The sequence below is a fragment of the Candoia aspera genome, chromosome 1, assembly GCF_035149785.1.
Source record: "Candoia aspera isolate rCanAsp1 chromosome 1, rCanAsp1.hap2, whole genome shotgun sequence".
In the NCBI taxonomy this organism is placed as follows: Eukaryota; Metazoa; Chordata; class Lepidosauria; order Squamata; family Boidae; genus Candoia; species Candoia aspera.
The window spans coordinates 165,094,169-165,112,123 of NC_086153.1; the positions used below are offsets into that span (position 1 = coordinate 165,094,169).

Consider the following 17,955-nt stretch of genomic DNA (forward strand, 5'->3'; position numbering starts at 1 on the left):
TCATAGAAAATGGTTGTCTGTTATATACATAACAAAGGAAAAACGTAAGGCCAGAGATTCCCAAAATAAGTAAGAAAAAATACTTCGTAAAAAACAATCTCTGCTTCTCCCCAGACCAACAAAAATGTCACAGATAAATATACATGCTTGATTCTGCCTTAAAAACATTGACAGCAAAGAGTAATAAACTAGCTAGAGTTGTGAGTTATACTTAAGGAAAGTGGCCTGCTACCTTCTTTTTAGATGGTTATAAAATCAGAGGAAGTTGGATTCAGATCATAGGACCTCAAGATTGTGTATTCCTGGGAGAAAAACCCTTGTGAAATTACAAAACCCATTACAGATTGAATTGCTGCCCTGTACCCTTGCATTTTTGTAGAAGACCAACTGCCAAGAAGACCAACTTTGCTCAAATAGATTATCACTAAGGCAGACTATATTTTGCAGGGTCAAAATTTCAAGATGTTTGCTCCTTCATGGATTACATTTTTAGACCATTTTTGTTCACTATATTTATGTATTTATCGTATGGCACATTCACATTGCAGTTCAATAGAATAAAAACACAGGAGATAAAATACAAGATATGAAATGTAGAGTATAAAATTATAGACATATGTCTAGATTACAAATATAATTTTTTGCTTCATTTGTCACAGCCAGGAAATCAGCAAAATCTCTGTTACAGGCTCTGTTTTGGCACTCTTTCACTTTATGTTGGATAGTTTGTTTTTCAGCCCCACAGTTTTGTTCACAAATGATCACTTTGAGAACAGTTACAGAGTATCCTAAGTACAAATATTCATAATTTATATCCATTCACAGCCTTGTGTGGCGCAGAGGGGTAGGTGGCAGTATTGAAACCGAAACTCTCCCCTCGACCTGAGTTCGATCCCAGCGGAAGCTGGATTCTCTCTCGGGTAGCCGGCTCAGGTTGACTCAACCTTCCATCCTTCCGAGGTCAGTCAGATGAGTACCCAGCTTGCTGGGGAAGGTGACCACTGGGGAAGGCAATGGCAAACCACCCCGATATATAGTCTGCCAAGGAAACATCGCAAAAGCGGCGTCCCCCCAAAGGGTCAGACATGACTCGGTGCTTGCACAGGGGACCTTTCACCTTTTTTTCACATATCCATTTGCATAGTAACTGGTCAAGTTATCTTATTTAGAGTGTACCATAGCATTTCCAATAAATACAGTTGAATTGAATAAATTATTCAATCCCCATTGCAAATCAGGTCGATTGTCAACATGTACAGACTTTCAGCTGTTTGCAATGAACAAATCAAACAAAAGCAATTGAAATAGCTCAGCACAATGAATGCTTCAAGTGGTATCCCCAAAGTCAACCGAAAATGCAACTCGTAATGACTTCGCCAGTCTCAAAATTATTCAACCCCCTGAATAGAATCCGTCACAACAGCACACATACAGTATGCAAAACAGGTGTTGTCTCAAGCACACCTGATGCAACTAATCAAGGGCTTCATTAATTGCACCAGGTGTGCCTGAGCTGGAACATTTGAAATGCCTGAAGTGGCTGGGGGTTTGTTGAGTGTCATGTTTGACTGAATGTTAGAAATACAGCATGGCTAAGTCAAAAGCCGTGGTGGCTCTGCGGGTTAAGCCGCTGAGCTGCTGAGCTTGCCAATCAGAAGGTCGGCAGTTCGAATCCGCGTGACGGGGTGAGCTTCTGTTGCTAGTCCCAGCTCCTGCCAACCTAGCAGTTCGAAAACATGCAAATGTGAGCAGATTAATAGGTACCGCTTCAGCGGGCAGGTAACGGCGTTCCGTTCAGTCATGCCAGCCACATGACCACAGAAGTGTCTACGGACAAACGCCGGCTCTTCAGCTTTGAAACAGAGATGAGCACCACCCCCTAGAGTTGGACATGACTGGACTTAATGTCAAGGGAAACCTTTACCTTTACCTAAGTCAAAAGAATGGTCCAAAAAGGTAAGAGAAGAGATCATCACCCTTCACAAACAAGGAACAGGATACAAAAAGATAGCGAAGGCACTGAATGTTCCTAGAGACACCGTTGGAAGCATAGTTCGCAAGTTCAAAGTTAAAGGAACAGTGGTTACACTACCTGGACAGGGCAGAAAAAGGAAGCTGTCAATGGCTGCAACCAGATTTCTGAGAAGGCAGGTGGAGAGAAACCCTTGAGTGACTGCAAAAGACCTGCAGCAAGACTTGGTGGCAACAGGCCCTGAGGTTTCAGTGAGCACAGTAAGGCGCGTACTAAACACGGAAGGTTTCCATGCCAGAACTCCAAGACATACACCGCTACTGACCCAAAAGGACATGAAAAGTCAGCTCCAGTATGCTCAAAATCATATAGATAAGCCACAGAGGTTTTGGGATTCTGTTCTGTGGAGTGATGAAACAAAATGAACTTTTTGGCCCATTGGATCAGTGGTATGTCTAGAGGAAGAAGAATGAAGCATATGCTGAAAAGAACACTCTGCCTACAGTTAAGCGTGGTGGTGGCTTGGTGATGCTCTGGGGCTGCTTTGCATCCTCTGGCACTGGAATCCTGCAGTGTGTGGACGGCAAGATGGATTCATTGAAGTATCAGGAAATCCTAGGAGAAAACGTCATTTCATCCGTAAGGAAGCTGAAGCTTGGGCATCATTGGACCTTCCAACAGGACAATGATCCCAAGCATACCTCAAATTCCACTAAGGCTTGGATGCAGAAGTCCTGGAAGATTCTACAGTGGCCATCACAGTCACCTGACTTGAACCCCCTAGAAAATCTCTGGTGGGATTTGAAGAAGGTGGTTGCAGCACGCAAATCCAAGAATATTACTGACCTGAAGGCCATTGCTCATGAGGAATGGGCTAAGATTCCTCAGGAACGCTGTCAGAAGCTGGTGTCTGGCTATGCATCTCATTTGCAGGAGGTCATAACAGCAGAAGGGTTGTCTACTCAGTACTGAAGATGCTTGCCATGAAGGGGTTGAATAATTTTGAGACTGGAGAAGTCATGATAAGTTGCATTTTCAGTTGACTTTGGGGACACCACTTGAAGCATTCATTGTGTTGAGCTATTTCAATTGCTTTTGTTTGATTTGTTCATTGCAAACAGCCGAAAGTCTACGTTTTGACAATCAACCTGATTTGCAACGGGGGTTGAGTAATTTCGATTACAACTGTAGATTATATATATTAGAAGATGAGCAAATGAACTCGTATTGTCAAAATAGATGTGTGAATAGAGTTGGCATCCACATTCATCACAGGATTTGTTTCCTGTCATTTTAATTCCAGTTTGCTTTAAAGTTTTGAGGCTGTTTTTAAAAACTGCGTGTTTATCATCCAAGATTTGTGAAAAGTAAGGGTCATGGAATAGATGGCACTGATAATAAAATTATATGATTTTTAGCTGCGAACTACAGATGACAAAGCTTGATGTGGTTTTGTTTTCCCTTTCAAGAGTATCTTTAGTAGTTTATAGTAGAATCTGGCCTTGCAAATTTGTTTTTGTTTTGTTTTTTTCCGATAGAAAAAGTCTAATAAATGGGCATTGTAGTTCGATTGATGCCTGATTTAAATTACGTAACTGTGTATCAGACAGATATGAGTGTTTGTAATGTTTGATAGTAAGCAATCGATTTGTCGTTTTCTGGCTGAAAGCTAAGAGCGTAAGTACAGTATGTTGGTCCATGAACATATAGTGCTATAGTTTACAATTTATGGAAACTATCAAGAATATGCAGGTACAGTTGTTATTCAAGTGTTTTTCACACTCTTTTTGATGGGAAAATTTTCTTTGAAAAATTTTCCATCACCATATGGGAAAGTACTTAAATAGAAATAGAATTAATAGTGCTCTTACTGAGTCAGAAAAAAATGCAATTAAAATAATACATTATGTTGTTAATGCTTGTAGAGAATAAAGTAAATGACCTTGGCAGAGATACGCAAGATCCATTACTAGGGCAACTTGGTCTGGCCTACCTAGCATGGCTGAGTGGAATATATTAGGTAACTAAAGCAAGCCTGATTTGAGGACTAACAGATTTCAGCAAAGTGTGCAACCCAAGTATGAAAACACTTTTTCTTCAATAATTACTAGAGAAAAGTGAGAGACTGAAAGAACCATTTGAAGAGTTCATTGAAGAATGTCATGACAGATATGAAATGTACGGGGAAATAGATATGAACAGTTCAGTTACTGATTGCTGTTCAGAGACTTTGTGTGTTATGTTTGTTGGTACTTGGAAATGATTAAAAAACTCAAAATATAATACCAGTAACCCTGCCATACATTCATCCTTAGCCACTTCATTGTATGATATTGGAAATGAAACACTAAAGCAATGTCTGCTGATATAAAGGTGTACAATCCAAGGTTCTCAAAAATTAGGAAAGGCCTTTTGGACAAACAAGAATGATTATTTGGAATGACTCCTTGAGGTTTTGGCAATCTGTGGAGTCTTTAGAGAGCTTACATGTGCAAATGTTATGAATCACATGTAAACCACAGTGTAAAAACTGTGTAAAGGTGATGCCACAGCACCCCCAGTTGGTTCAGTAATACAGGAATTACAATGATCTGTCTGTCATAGATGACAAGATATACATGTTGACTTATGATAACTACAGTCAAGTTATTAGTCTTTGCAGAACATGATTAAGAATAATAATTCTCCAATTCCTGTACAACTAGACAAGTGGTGACATAATAAAATAAATATGCACCAATTTACATATATCCCTATTAACATATTAGCTATATTAGGAAATACCAGATAAAATAAAAATAGAAAGGCCATTCCTGCCCAAATTAAGTACACCCCTGTGTTGTGCTGAAGCTCATACAAGGCTCTGTGTTCATCTCCATTGGGAGGGTAGGGAGGTGTTCATAGTAAATTTTGAATTATATTGTTTTTCTCCTCTTAATGTTGCTGTTTGATATTTTAACATTTTTGAAGAATTCCTTTTGGTGACCATTTTCGAGCTACAAAGAAGTTCTGAAGTAATTCAGTGGAGCAATAAAAATATAATCATACCTCAGCAATTGAAAACCATCCCACAGGTTCCAGGTTGCAGCAGAATCATACAGTCTTCAAAGTGTTGGCAGTTATCTGTGGTATCATCTCAGGCAGACTGAGAAGGCCTCTAGCCCTGCTCCAGACATTACTACAAGATTGTAGCAGTGGTGAAGAAACGTAACTTCTTTGCCAGGCTCGTTACAGAATAGATGTTAAGATTGGATCTAACGTGTAAAGTAGGGTATGCATATCATAAATAGTTGGAAAAAAACATTCACCTGTGGAGGTTCTTTCTGCACATTTGCAAAACCATAAAGAAAGACTGTATATGTTTTTTAAAGGGCAGTTTAAATGGTATGGAGGGCCTCAAAAGCAAAAACGAGAGTGCTAATTATTTTGTCTTGGTCTACATGATCGTTGGGGAAATCGCAGGAAGATTTGGATTGCAGAATATTAAACGGAATCACTTCTCTGAAAACTGCTTGCTTTTTTGCTTACTGAATTTTATATTTTCTTAATAGGAACTAAGAGAAACCTACTGCACACAACAGAAAGCGCTTGAGCAGCTCCAAAAGATCAAACATGAAAAGATTCAAGAACTGGGAAGAAAAAGAGCTGAGGTTGCTTTGAAAAAAAGAATAGGAGATGAGGCTACACGGTAATGTGTTTAAAGTGTTCAGCATTTTTTCCTCTAGCCCCTTCATTGTATTTTCTCTGTTTCAGACTAATAGGCAGCAATAATCATCACAAAAACTGCAGTTTTGAGGATCCTTATGGATGCTAGGATTTACCACTCTTTGCTGATCATGTTGCTGTGACAGAATTAAAATCAGACTTAACTTTATTCCTAACATCCTGCATCAGAATACATACATTTCAGTAAATAGTACACACTAATGTTGCTATAACCAAGACTTTGCATCATACAGATGGACCTAAAAGTTTCAGAAGCACAGGAAGGGAATCAGAGGGCAGCTGGTGTAAAGTTCCATGTCAAGTGTTTGCTACTCAGTCTTGCTTTTCAGTAATAATATTAGAATAATTACATTTGGTTCTTTTCCATCTTTCAAAAGAAAAGCAAAACAGGATAAGGAAAACTTGTGGCAAGAAACTATCAGGAAGGAAGAAGAAGGGAAAAAAAAGCGTCTGAAAGAAGACCGAATGCAGGAAAAAATCCATGAGGAAAAGCAAAAAGCTGAGGAGGCCATTGCACGAGAGAGGGAGATCCAGAAACAAAAACTGGCAGAGGAGAAATTTGAAGAGGAAAGACAAAACAAACAAGCAGAAATTCTAAGAGAGGCTGAGCAGCAAAGACAGAAACAAAAGGTAGAAGACAAAAAAAGACAGGAGAAGATTGCAAAAGAAGCTGAGGAGAAGCTCAAACGGTTTGAAGAAGGGAAGAAAAGAAAAGATATTCTTAGTTTGCAAGATTCAGAGAAATCTGTTTCTCACTTAAATGAAAAAAATGTAAATGTACTTAAACAAACAAAGGGAAATCTTAAGTCTGTGCTGAAAAATGAAGGTAACTACTCTTTTTTAGATGTGGTTGGTTTGGTTAGGATTATTCTATAGTTTGGAACAACAGTTAGGATCCTAAGATGGCTTCCACTCTTGAGATGAGAATGTCCCCAGAGGAGTTCCCCTCCTGAATGCTCCAGACAGATAGTAGAAGGTGGCTTTTGCTGATTTCCCTTTTCCTGTGCTCTGCTTCGGAAACTTCCTACTGAGGACAGGGGAGTTGCTACAGAGGAAGGTTCCTATGCATTAATGGAAAGGCTTTTGTTATGCACAAACATCTAGACAGGATCTAACCCACTGACCTTTGGTAGCTATCTACACTGTCTTGCTGTTTCTGATTGGTAAGGACATGGGAGCTTAAAGGGATGAGAGCTTTTCAATAGTAATGATTCATGAGTGTTTGGCTCTTCCCATGGCTTAAGCAAGAGGACAGTACTGTGCATTGCAGAAATCTTGACCTTCATAGCAGTTGACTTTTGAAAAAGCATAATTGCCAGGACTAGCAATCAATTAATGGTTTCTCCTTGACTCTTCAGGCCATGCAGTTAGTGCTGCTGATTCTAAGACATCAGTAGGCTTTGTGAATTATAGAGCTTTATACCCATTTGAAGCCAGGAATCAAGATGAGATAAGCTTCCATTCCGGAGATATTATTGAGGTAAATGATACTTTCTGAATACTAAATAAATACTCAATATACTTAATCCGAAATAATTTTGTTTTTTCTTTACAATATGCACCAACTGACATGTAGCAAAATTAAAACATATTTGTAAGCAAGTAAAAAATTGATAACATTATATTGATTAGCCAATCTAGTATTCTATGTGGGTTTGTATTTTCTTTCTTTCTTTCCAGGTTGTTGAGAAAACTGAAGGAGAACCTGGATGGCTATATGGGAGTTTTCAAGGACATTTTGGCTGGTTTCCATGCAATTATGTAGAAAAAATCCCTGAAAATGAGAAAGCTGTTTCACCTCCCAAGAAAGCCTTACTGCCTCCTACAGTCTCTCTACCAACTGCTTCAGTTCCTCCAGAGTAAGTATAAATTTATTTATTCAATGTATATGGCGGCCAATCTCAAACAAGTGACCGGCTGGCTAAGAACAATAACTGTCCCCCCCCGCACTCACAAAATATAGAAAATAAATAGAAAATCAGCAGCCAAGGTTAAAAAAACCATTAATATAAATTCAATATAAATATTTCAATAAAACTAATTCACAATTAATGCACCAGCTTCACAAATTTTTAATTTGACATAATGTGAGCAGCTGATGTCTGTTTCAGTTAAAGTGTAAGAGTATTTGTACTGTGTTTTAGTCTTGTCTGCTTCATATATTAAAAATAATGGCTGTAATTGGAGGATCCACCTGCGTGCAAATGGTTCCCAGGTTGCTTTCAAGAAGTAGTTCTTCTCTGTCTGCATGCTAAGGATTCCTCAGCAGCTGCAGAATCTAGTGAATTATGAAGCACAGCCTCCATCTCTGAGGCATCATTTCTGGAAGGCCTTGAAGGCCTTCTGGTAGCTTTGCTACTGATGGTTTCCCCTACTGTTGTTTTATTAAAAGTAATTCCTTTATGTTTCTGTCTTGATCTTGCAGAGCACATTCACCCAGTCAACCAGCAGACGAAGCAGATTACCAAAATGTATCTTTCGCAAATTTAAATGCTAGCACGTGGCAGAAAAAGTCTGCCTTTACTCGTACTCTTTCCCCAGGATCTGTTTCTCCCATCCATGGACAGGTATGTTCTTAATACAGAAAGTTGCTGAGGGAGGCCATTTGTTGGCATGAGGTTGGGATCATCGATATGCTGAGGAGACCGAAGTGCATGAGTTTTGTACTTTGGGGTATTTTTATATTTTTGATGTTGTTACTAAATGTATATTTGGGGTTATTTTTTCTTTGTGGAGGTCATTTTATTTTATGATGAGATAGTTAGCTGCCCAGAGCCTTTGGGAATGAAGAACCTACAAATGAAATACATAAGTTTTAAATAAATAAAACAGTATAATGCTGTAAACTTCTAATTTGTATCATTCATTTAGGAAAAAAGTATATTCTATGAAAAATATATTCTATATTCTGTTTCATATAATATTACCTTATATTCAAGTAATATAAGGCTTGTAACCTGTATATTCTATGCAGAATCTATACAGTCAGTAAAAACAAGACCTGGAGCTGACTGTAGTTCAGATCACGAACTTCTTATCACTCATTTTAGGATCAGACTAAAGAGATTAGGGAAGACCCACAGATCAGCTAGATATGAGCTCACTAATATCCCTCAGGAATATGCAGTGGAGGTGAAGGGACTAGATTTAGGGGACTAGATTTAGTAAATAGGGTACCGGAAGAACTATGGACAGAAGTTTGCAACAAGTTCAGGAGGCAGCAACAAAATGCATCCCAAAGAAAAAGAAAACCAAGAAGGCAAAATGGCTGTCTGCTGAGACACTAGAAGTGGCCCAAGAAAGAAGGAAAGCAAAAGGCAACAGTGATAGGGGGAGATATGCCCAATTAAATGCAAAATTCCAGAGGTTAGCCAGAAGAGATAAGGAATTATTTTTAAACAAGCAATGCGCTGAAAAGGAAGAAGACAATAGAATAGGAAGGACAAGAGACCTCTTCCAGAAAATTAGAAACATTGGAGGTAAATTCCAGGCAAAAATGGGCATGATCAAAAACAAAGATGGCAAGGACCTAACAGAAGAAGAAGAGATCAAGAAAAGGTGGCAAGAATATATGGAAGACCAGTATAGGAAGGATAATAAGATCGGGGATAGCTTTGACAGTGTGGTCAGTGAGTTAGAGCCAGACATCCTGAAGAGTGAGGTTGATTGGGCCTTAAGAAGCATTGCTAATAAAAAGGCAGCAGGAGACAACGGCATCCCAGCTGAACTGTTTAAAATCTTGCAAGATGATGCTGTCAAGGTAGTGCATTGTCAGGGCCAGCCTCTCTTCGCAATAAGACACAGACTCACTTAATGGGTATTAAGGATTTCTGGTTTATTGGAATGATAGCTGACAGATCGAAAAACGGGAACGGGGTAGGTAGTGTGGGGGTGCCCCTTTTATACCCTCCTGTATTGCCCTGGGCTTCCCCACCCCTCAATGCCCCGATCCCTCTTGATGGGATCCTTGATGGCTGCGTGGGCGTTTTCCCCGGTGTCCTCTTTGTCTTCCTGCAACGGTTGAGTTCTCCGGGGCACCATGTGCTCCTTATCTTCACTCCTCTGACGTCTCTCTTTTCAGGTGTTGATGGGATCATGGGTGTGGGTGTCTTTGGGTGCTTGTTTTAATCCCTGATTGGATTATCTTCTTCCCCCTTTTCCTTAATGATCATGATCCACGTTGTGAGGCTCTTTGTGCCTTGCAACGAGGTCATGACATGCTGCCCCCCCAAAGATGTTCTATGGTGCTGGTTTCTCTGGGTATGCCTCATGGAACTGTCTTGTTAGTTGTCTAGCCATGACGTGTCGTGCCTGGACCCACTCTGGGTGTGAGAAATGTTTCCATCTCACGAGGTATTGGAGTGTTCCTCTTTGCTTTCTTGAGTCCAGTATTTCTTTTACTTCAAAATGTTGTTGGTTGTCTATCATTATGGGTGGGGGTGGAGGTTCTTCCGTATGCCATTTGGATGTGCTCGTTGGTTTCAGTAGTGCACAGTGAAACACTGGGTGGACCCGTCTCAAATTGTAAGGCAGTTCCAATTTGAACGTAACTGGGTTGATTACCTGTATGATTTTAAAAGGTCCGATGAATTTCGGTGCCAATTTCTTCGAGGGTTGCGAGGTCTTTATGAACTTAGTGGAGAGGTAGACCCTATCTCCCACTTTGTAGTTCGGTGCCTCCGCCCTGTGGTTGTCCGCATATTTTTTGTACGTTGTTTGTGCGTCTGCTAGGGCCGTTTGGATGATAGGCCAGGTTGTTGCCAGCTGTGCCGCCCAATCGTCTGGTGAGCAGGGCAGGGTTTCAGGTTGCGGCAATTCTGGTATCGGTACAAAGTCCCTTCCATAGACCACCTTAAAAGGGGTGTGGCCAGTGCTCTGGTGTACCGCGTTATTATAGGCCACCTCTGCAAAAGGTAGTAGGTCTACCCAGTTGTCCTGTTGATAATTTATGAATGCCCTCAGGAACTGTTCAAGTGTTGAGTTTAGGATCTCTGTTGATCTGTCCGTGTTTGGATGCCACGCAGTGGACAGTGCTTGCTTGGTTCCGATTAGTTTTAAAAATTCCCGCCAAAACTTTGACGTGAATTGTGTTCCTCTGTCGGTCACCAACCTGTAGGGGGCGCCGTGGATCCTGTATATGTGTGTTAGGAATAAACGTGCCAGCTGTTGTGCGGAGGGGATAGTTGCGCACGGGATGAAGTGTGCTTGTTTCGAGAAATAGTCTTTTACCACCCATATCACAGTTTTTCTTTGGCTGGGTGGGAGGTCCACAATGAAATCCATGGAAATTTCTTCCCATGGCCGGGAGGGGCTGGCTACCGCCTGTAGCAGCCCGTGGGGTTTCCCTCCTTTACGTTTGGTGGTGGCACATATGGGGCAGTTGCCTACATAGTCTTTTACGTCCTTTCTGAGGTTTGGCCACCAAAATTGCCTCCTCGTTAGGTGGAGGGTTTTTACAAACCCAAAATGCCCTGCAGATTTGTCATCGTGCGCTCTGTGTAAGATTTCCCCCCGCAGTGATTCGGGCACGTACAAGGCTTTCTCTTTCCAGGCGATGTTGTCTTTGAAAGATACATGTTGTTGGTTATTCTGCAACCATGTATCTTGCTGTAGTGCTTGTGTGAGTCTTTGTTGCCAGTTCGGTGAAATTGAGCGTCGGCTCCGATCGCTCCCCGCCGTTCGTGCTGGCGTGCGCTGATTCCTTGTCTGGCTCCGCGTGACAGCTGGGCAGCCGAGCTGTTTCTCGGTCCATACTGTTCCTACGATGTCGGAGGCTTGCGTGTCGTCCTGTGGCCGTCGGGAAAGGGCGTCTGCCAAGAAGTTTTTCTTGCCCGGTATGAATTTCAGCGTGAAATTGAACCGGCTGAAAAACTGAGCCCATCGCACCTGCTTCGGGCTGAGTCGTTTTGGTGTGCTGAGTGCCTCCAGGTTCTTGTGGTCCGTCCAGACCTCGAAGGGGCAGGAGGCCCCCTCCAGCAGGTGTCGCCACGTTTCCAAGGCTGTCTTCACTGCAAACGCCTCCTTTTCCCATACGTGCCATCTCCGCTCCGTTTCGGAGAATTTGCGGGAAAGGTAGGCGCAGGGCTTTAGGTGGTTGTCGGAGTCCTTTTGGAGCAGGATGGCTCCGATGGAAAAGTCGGAGGCATCTGCCTGCACCACAAAAGGCTTGGTGGGGTCGGGGTGTTGTAACACTGGCTCAGCTGTGAAGAGGGTTTTCAGTCTCTCGAAAGCCGTTTGACAGTCAGCTGTCCAATGCAGTAGCGCCCCCGGGTTCCTCGATTTGCGCGTGTCCCCCAAGCCCTTAGTCTTTAGCAGGTTAGTTAGGGGCAATATAGTCTCTGCCAGCCTGGGCGTGAACCCCCTGTAGAAATTAGTGAATCCCAGGAGGCTTTGCAGCTGTCTCCTCGTGCGTGGGCGTTCCCACGCCAGGATGGCTTGGACCTTGCTGGGGTCCATTTCTATCCCTTTAGCAGAAATCCTATACCCTAGGTAGTCAATTTGTTTTTTGTGAAACTCGCACTTGGAGAGCTTTACAAACAGCTCTGCCTTGCGAAGTTTCTTGAGCACGTCTTTTACCAAACGTTCGTGCTCACGTTCTGTTTCTGTGTAGATCAATACATCATCCAGGTAAACCAAAACCCCCTTAAAAAGGTGGTCACGCAGGACCTCATTAATTAACTGCATGAATACCCCCGGTGCTCCTGCCAATCCGAATGGGAGTACTTTATATTGAAACGCCCCCAATGGGCAATTGAAAGCAGTCTTCCACTCATCCCCCTCCCGTATCCGTATGCGGTAGTAGGCTTCCCTTATGTCCAGTTTGGAGAATACCTTACCCTTTACCAAGTGGGACAAAATGTCCTTTATTAAGGGTAAGGGATATTTATTTGAAATGCTTGCTGCGTTTAATCCGCGGTAGTCTGTACAGAGCCGCAATGACCCGTCCTTCTTCCCGCGAAAGAGGACTGGCGCTCCCACTGGAGAGTTTGCTGGCTCGATAAAACCTCTCGCCAGGTTTTTGTCTATGAAGTCCCTTAATGCAGCTAGCTCTCGCTGGGTCATAGCATATATTTTTGGTTTGGGTAGGGGTACCCCCGGGACCAGTTCAATGGTGCAGTCCGTCTTTCTGTGGGGGGGGAGTTTGTCCGCCTCTTTCTCACCGAAAACGTCGGCGAAATCCCCGTATTTGGTCGGCAGTCCCTCTGGCAGTGCTGTCTCTCTGTGTTCCACAGTCGTCGTCGCCCCCCCCATGGCTGCTCGGGGAACCCTGTTCCCTGCTTGGTAACGCCCGTCAGCAAACTTAATCTCTCTGGTTCTCCAGTTGATGACTGGGTTTTGCTGCACGAGCCATGGGATCCCCAGTATGAGTCGGGGTTGCCCCACCAGTGCCACGATGAAAGCCAATTTTTCCTCGTGGCTGCCGAGCCGTAGCGCGGTTTCTCCGGTGTATTGGGTGACCGGGCCCCCTCCCGCTGCAGATCCATCGAGCTGCGAGAACACCAGGTGGTGCTGAACTGGATAGCAGCGGAGGTCGAGTGCGGCTGCCAGGTCAGGGTGCATGAGGCTTTTGGAGCAACCCGAATCAATGAGTGCCCAGACCTTTTCGGTTTTATTTCTATGGGTGAGGGTGACACGGACGTAGAGGGTGGGGCATTCCTCACTCACCCCTTTGTCGAAGCGCCTGTCAGTGTCCTCCACCTGTCCTTCGGCGCCCCTTAGGCCAGGTGGTTGTCGTTTCCCGCCGCCTCATCGGGGTTGCTTTCCTCCTCCTCTGAACTGTAGGGGCCGTGTCTGCGTCGGTACTCCCCCTTTGCTGCTGGTCGCTTTCTTGGCGCTGGGGTTGGTGCTGTTTGTGCCCTCCTTGGGCTCTCTCTGGGCGTCGTTTTGGGGCATGCGGCTGCTTTGTGATCTTCCCTGCCGCACGTGAAGCATTGCCCTTTTGCGAAGCGTCTGTCCCGTTCCTCCTTCCAAGGTTGGGGTCTCGCCCTCACCTGCCTTGCGTTGGTGCGTGGGGGTCTCACTGTCTCCATCTGTTGCGTTTCCCTCCTTGCGTGGAGGAACGTGTCGTGGGCGTTCTCCGCTTCCGCTGCCAGCTGGATCCACCCCGTGAGGGAGCTGGGGTTGTCGCGGCCAAGTGCCCACCGGAGGACGTTTAAGTTGAGTCCATGTTTGAACTTCTCAATCAGTGTCGATTGAGACCAAGTGTCCACTTTTCCGGCTAGGGCTTGGAACTCCATGGCATACTCAGCCACGGAGCGCGGGCTTTGTTTAAGTGTCTCTAGCGCCCTTTTTGCCTTTTCTTGCTCCAGGGGGTCCCTGAAGTGCCTTTCTAGTGCCTGCAGGAATTCAGTGCTGTCCTGCAGCGCCCGGGCGCCTGATTGGCACAATTGGACGTACCAATCGGCGGCCCGTCCTTTTAATTTTATGGCCAGGGCATTGATTTTGCCCCGCTCAGTTCTGAAGCAGGGACCCCATTCTTCGAGGTAGTACCTCGCGTTAGTCAAAAAGAAGGAGAGTTTCGAGGGGTCCTCATCGAACTTTATGCCAAAGTCTTTGGCGGGTGTCCTGGTCTGGCTCCTGGCCCCCTCTGCGTCGTGCCTCGGGCTCTGCAGGAGCTGCTGTGGGTCGGGGTGTCTCCGGTTCTCTTGCGGCATTGGTGCCTCTCTCTGGGGCTCCTCGCAAGGTCGTCGTCCCGTCGCTCGGGGGGGGGGCGGGGTGTTCTCCCTCGGTCGGGCTCCTGGATCCAGGCTCCGCCGTCGCCGTCGCCGCCCGCCGGGTCGTCCCTCCGCCTCTCAGCCTGGCGCATCTCCCGTCGTGGGGTGGGCTCCTGGGGCCAGACGCCGCCGCCGAGGTTGTCCCGCCGTCTCACGTCCGGGCGCGCCTCCGCTCGTTGGGTGGCCTCCTGGGGTCGGGTCCCGCCGTGGTCGCCGCCGTCCGCTGGGTCTCCACCCCGTCTCGCCTCCCGGTGCGCCTCAGGTCGTCGGTTGGGCTCCTTGGGTCGGGTTCCGCCGTCACCGCCGCCCCGCTCGCCCTGCCTCCTTTCGACCGGGGGTGCCTCTGCGCCGCCTCCGTCGCGGAGTCCCTGTGCCGCCGTCAGCTGTTGGAGCATCTGCCGCACCGCCTGCATCCCTTCCTCCAACGCGTCGAGCCTCTCCGCCGTCCCCGGCTTCCCGCCGAGGTTTTCGCCGCTCCGCTCGCCCTCGGCCGTGGTAGAGGACGGATCGTCCCTCGATCCCGCCGCGATGCCAGGCGCGCCCTCGCCTTCGAGCGCCCAGGGTGGCGGTTCGTCTCGCGCTTCCTCCGGGGTTGCCTGTAGGCTTGGAGAGGGTCCCCTCGTCTCGCCCCCGGTGCCTCGCGGGCTCCGGGGCACCGGGGTGGGTCCCTCCCCCGCTGCTTCCCCCCAGCTGGGTCCCATACTTACCGGGGCGTTGCATCGCCCGGACCTCAGCTGCATCCCGCCCTGCGAGAGCGGGGCTTCGTCGCCGGGCGCCGAAGGGTTGCGCCTCCTCGGTTCCTGGTTCTCCATGCCTGGCTGGGTCCCTCACAAACGTGTTGGATAGGTACCAGGTGGAAAAAAATTTTTTGCGGTTCCCGTTTTTATGTCAGGGCCAGCCTCTCTTCGCAATAAGACACAGACTCACTTAATGGGTATTAAGGATTTCTGGTTTATTGGAATGATAGCTGACAGATCGAAAAACGGGAACGGGGTAGGTAGTGTGGGGGTGCCCCTTTTATACCCTCCTGTATTGCCCCGGGCTTCCCCACCCCTCAATGCCCCGATCCCTCTTGATGGGATCCTTGATGGCTGCGTGGGCGTTTTCCCCGGTGTCCTCTTTGTCTTCCTGCAACGGTTGAGTTCTCCGGGGCACCATGTGCTCCTTATCTTCACTCCTCTGACGTCTCTCTTTTCAGGTGTTGATGGGATCATGGGTGTGGGTGTCTTTGGGTGCTTGTTTTAATCCCTGATTGGATTATCTTCTTCCCCCTTTTCCTTAATGATCATGATCCACGTTGTGAGGCTCTTTGTGCCTTGCAACGAGGTCATGACATGCATGCCATATGCCAGCAAATTTGGAAATCACAATGGCCATCAGATTGGAAAAAAATCAACTTATATCCCCATACCAAAAAAGGGAAACACTAAAGACTGTTCAAACTATCGAACAGTGGCACTCATTTCACATGCCAGTAAGGTAATGCTCAAGATCCTGCAAGGTAGACTTCAGCAATTCATGGAGCGAGAATTGCCAGATGTACAAGCTGGGTTTAGAAAAGGCAGAGGAACTAGGGACCAAATTGCCAATATCCGCTGGATAATGGAAAAAGCCAGGGAGTTTCAGAAAAACATCTATTTCTGTTTTATTGACTATTCTAAAGCCTTTGTGTGGACCATAACAAATTGTGGCAAGTTCTTAGTGGTATGGGGATACCAAGTCATCTTGTCTGCCTCCTGAGGAATCTGTATAACGACCAAGTGGCAATGGTAAGAACAGACCATGGAACAACGGACTGGTTTAAGATTGGGAAAGGAGTACGGCAGGGTTGTATACTCTCACCCTACCTATTCAACTTGTATGCAGAACACATCATGTGACATGCTGGCTTGATGTATCCAAGGCTGGGGTTAAAATCGCTAGAAGAAACATTAACAATCTCAGATATGCAGATGATACCACTTTGATGGCTGAAATTCACTTTCAGGAATTTATAGAGGAACTGAGGAGCCCTATGATGATGGTGAAAGAAGAAAGTGCAAAAGCTGGCTTGCAGCTAAACCTCAAAAAAACTAAGATTATGGCAACCAGCTTGATTGATAACTGGCAAATAGAGGGAGAAAACGTAGAGGCAGTGAAAGACTTTGTAGCTCTAGGCACAAAGATTACTGCAGATGCTGACTGCAGTCAGGAAATCAGAAGACGTTTAATTGTTGGGACAAGAGCAATGACAAATCTCAATAAAATAGTTAAGAGCAGAGACATCACACTCACAACAAAGGTCCGCATAGTTAAAGCAATGGTGTTCCCCGTAGTAACATATGGCTGCAAGAGCTGGCCCATAAGGAAGGCTGAGCGAAGGAAGATAGATGCTTTTGAACTGTGGTGTTGGAGGAAAATTCTGAGAGTGCCTTGGACTGCAAGAAGATCAAACCAGTCCATACTCCAAGAAATAAAGCCAGACTGTCCTAACAGTGAGACACACGCTGAGACGAGGAGTAGTTCTCTAATGTTTATTACTGCTACATAAACAGAATCCTAACAAACTGAATAAGCGTGGGAAAAACCCAGACATATAAACCCCAAAGGCTAAGGTGGGCCTGATCTGTGTCTCTTTGAATGGCTGCTTAATTCCTCAGTACTACGCATGCGCTTTACAGCCTGGATGGGAGCCCCCTGCTCGCCATCCTTACTCATGACACAGACTGCTCATGAGGGAATAGTATTAAAGGTAAAACTGAAATCCTTTAGCAACATAGTGAGAAGACAGGACACCCCGGAGAAGATGCTGATGCTAGGGAGAGTGGAGGGCAAAAGGAAGAGGGGCCGACCAAGGGCAAGGTGGATGGATGATATTCTAGAGGTGACGGACTTGTCCTTGGGGGAGCTGTGGGTGGTGACGACCGACAGGAAGCTCTGGCGTTGGCTGGTCCATGAAGTCACGAAGAGTCGGAAGCGACTAAACGAATAAAGAACAACAAACCTGTACATCTGGAATTGGCTAATTATTCATTTGTTTCTGAAAGGCTACCCTGTCTACCACACAAATTTTCAAGGTAGTTTACCAGATCTTGTTCTGCTCTCACTATGAAAATTTTCCGTAATTCAGATGAAATTTGTGTGCAAATAAAAACCTTACTTATGTCCTTAAGAGACAACAAATCTACTTCAATAGATAGTTTAAAAGATAATGGTTGAGTTTTCTTCCTTACATGTTAGAGTGATTCATTTTCTCTAGACTATCTCAAATCAATTATATTCCAAGGGTGTTCAGCCTCTTCCAAAGTAGAGCTAGTTTGTTTTAAATTACTGGTTGCATGTTTTTGTAGTGAAAAAGATTTTTTTAGTATATAATTTGAATCTTATTCAATAAAAAATAAAACTTACAAGGGCTAGCATTAATATACTACCGTTTCGACCAATTAGACTCCATGGTAAGATACGGGAGGTTTCAAGGAGTTCCATTTGAGGAACGATTATGTATTTGTGGTGCCCCAGCTGTTGAAGATACTGCACATATCTTATTTGATTGCAAATTATACT

At 45.1% G+C, this 17,955-nt stretch overlaps 1 protein-coding gene across 3 annotated transcripts in view; it reads left to right on the forward strand.

The window, feature by feature from the left end:
• Window positions 1–17,955, forward strand: part of ITSN2 (intersectin 2) — a 100,625-nt gene that overhangs the window by 49,550 nt on the left and 33,120 nt on the right. For all 3 annotated transcript variants that reach the window (XM_063317765.1, XM_063317758.1, XM_063317764.1), the window contains 5 exons: window positions 5,524–5,660; window positions 6,076–6,524; window positions 7,057–7,178; window positions 7,379–7,557; window positions 8,124–8,265. In XM_063317765.1, the coding sequence (XP_063173835.1) occupies window positions 5,524–5,660; window positions 6,076–6,524; window positions 7,057–7,178; window positions 7,379–7,557; window positions 8,124–8,265 (1,029 nt within the window). The remainder of the gene's footprint in view (window positions 1–5,523; window positions 5,661–6,075; window positions 6,525–7,056; window positions 7,179–7,378; window positions 7,558–8,123; window positions 8,266–17,955) is intronic.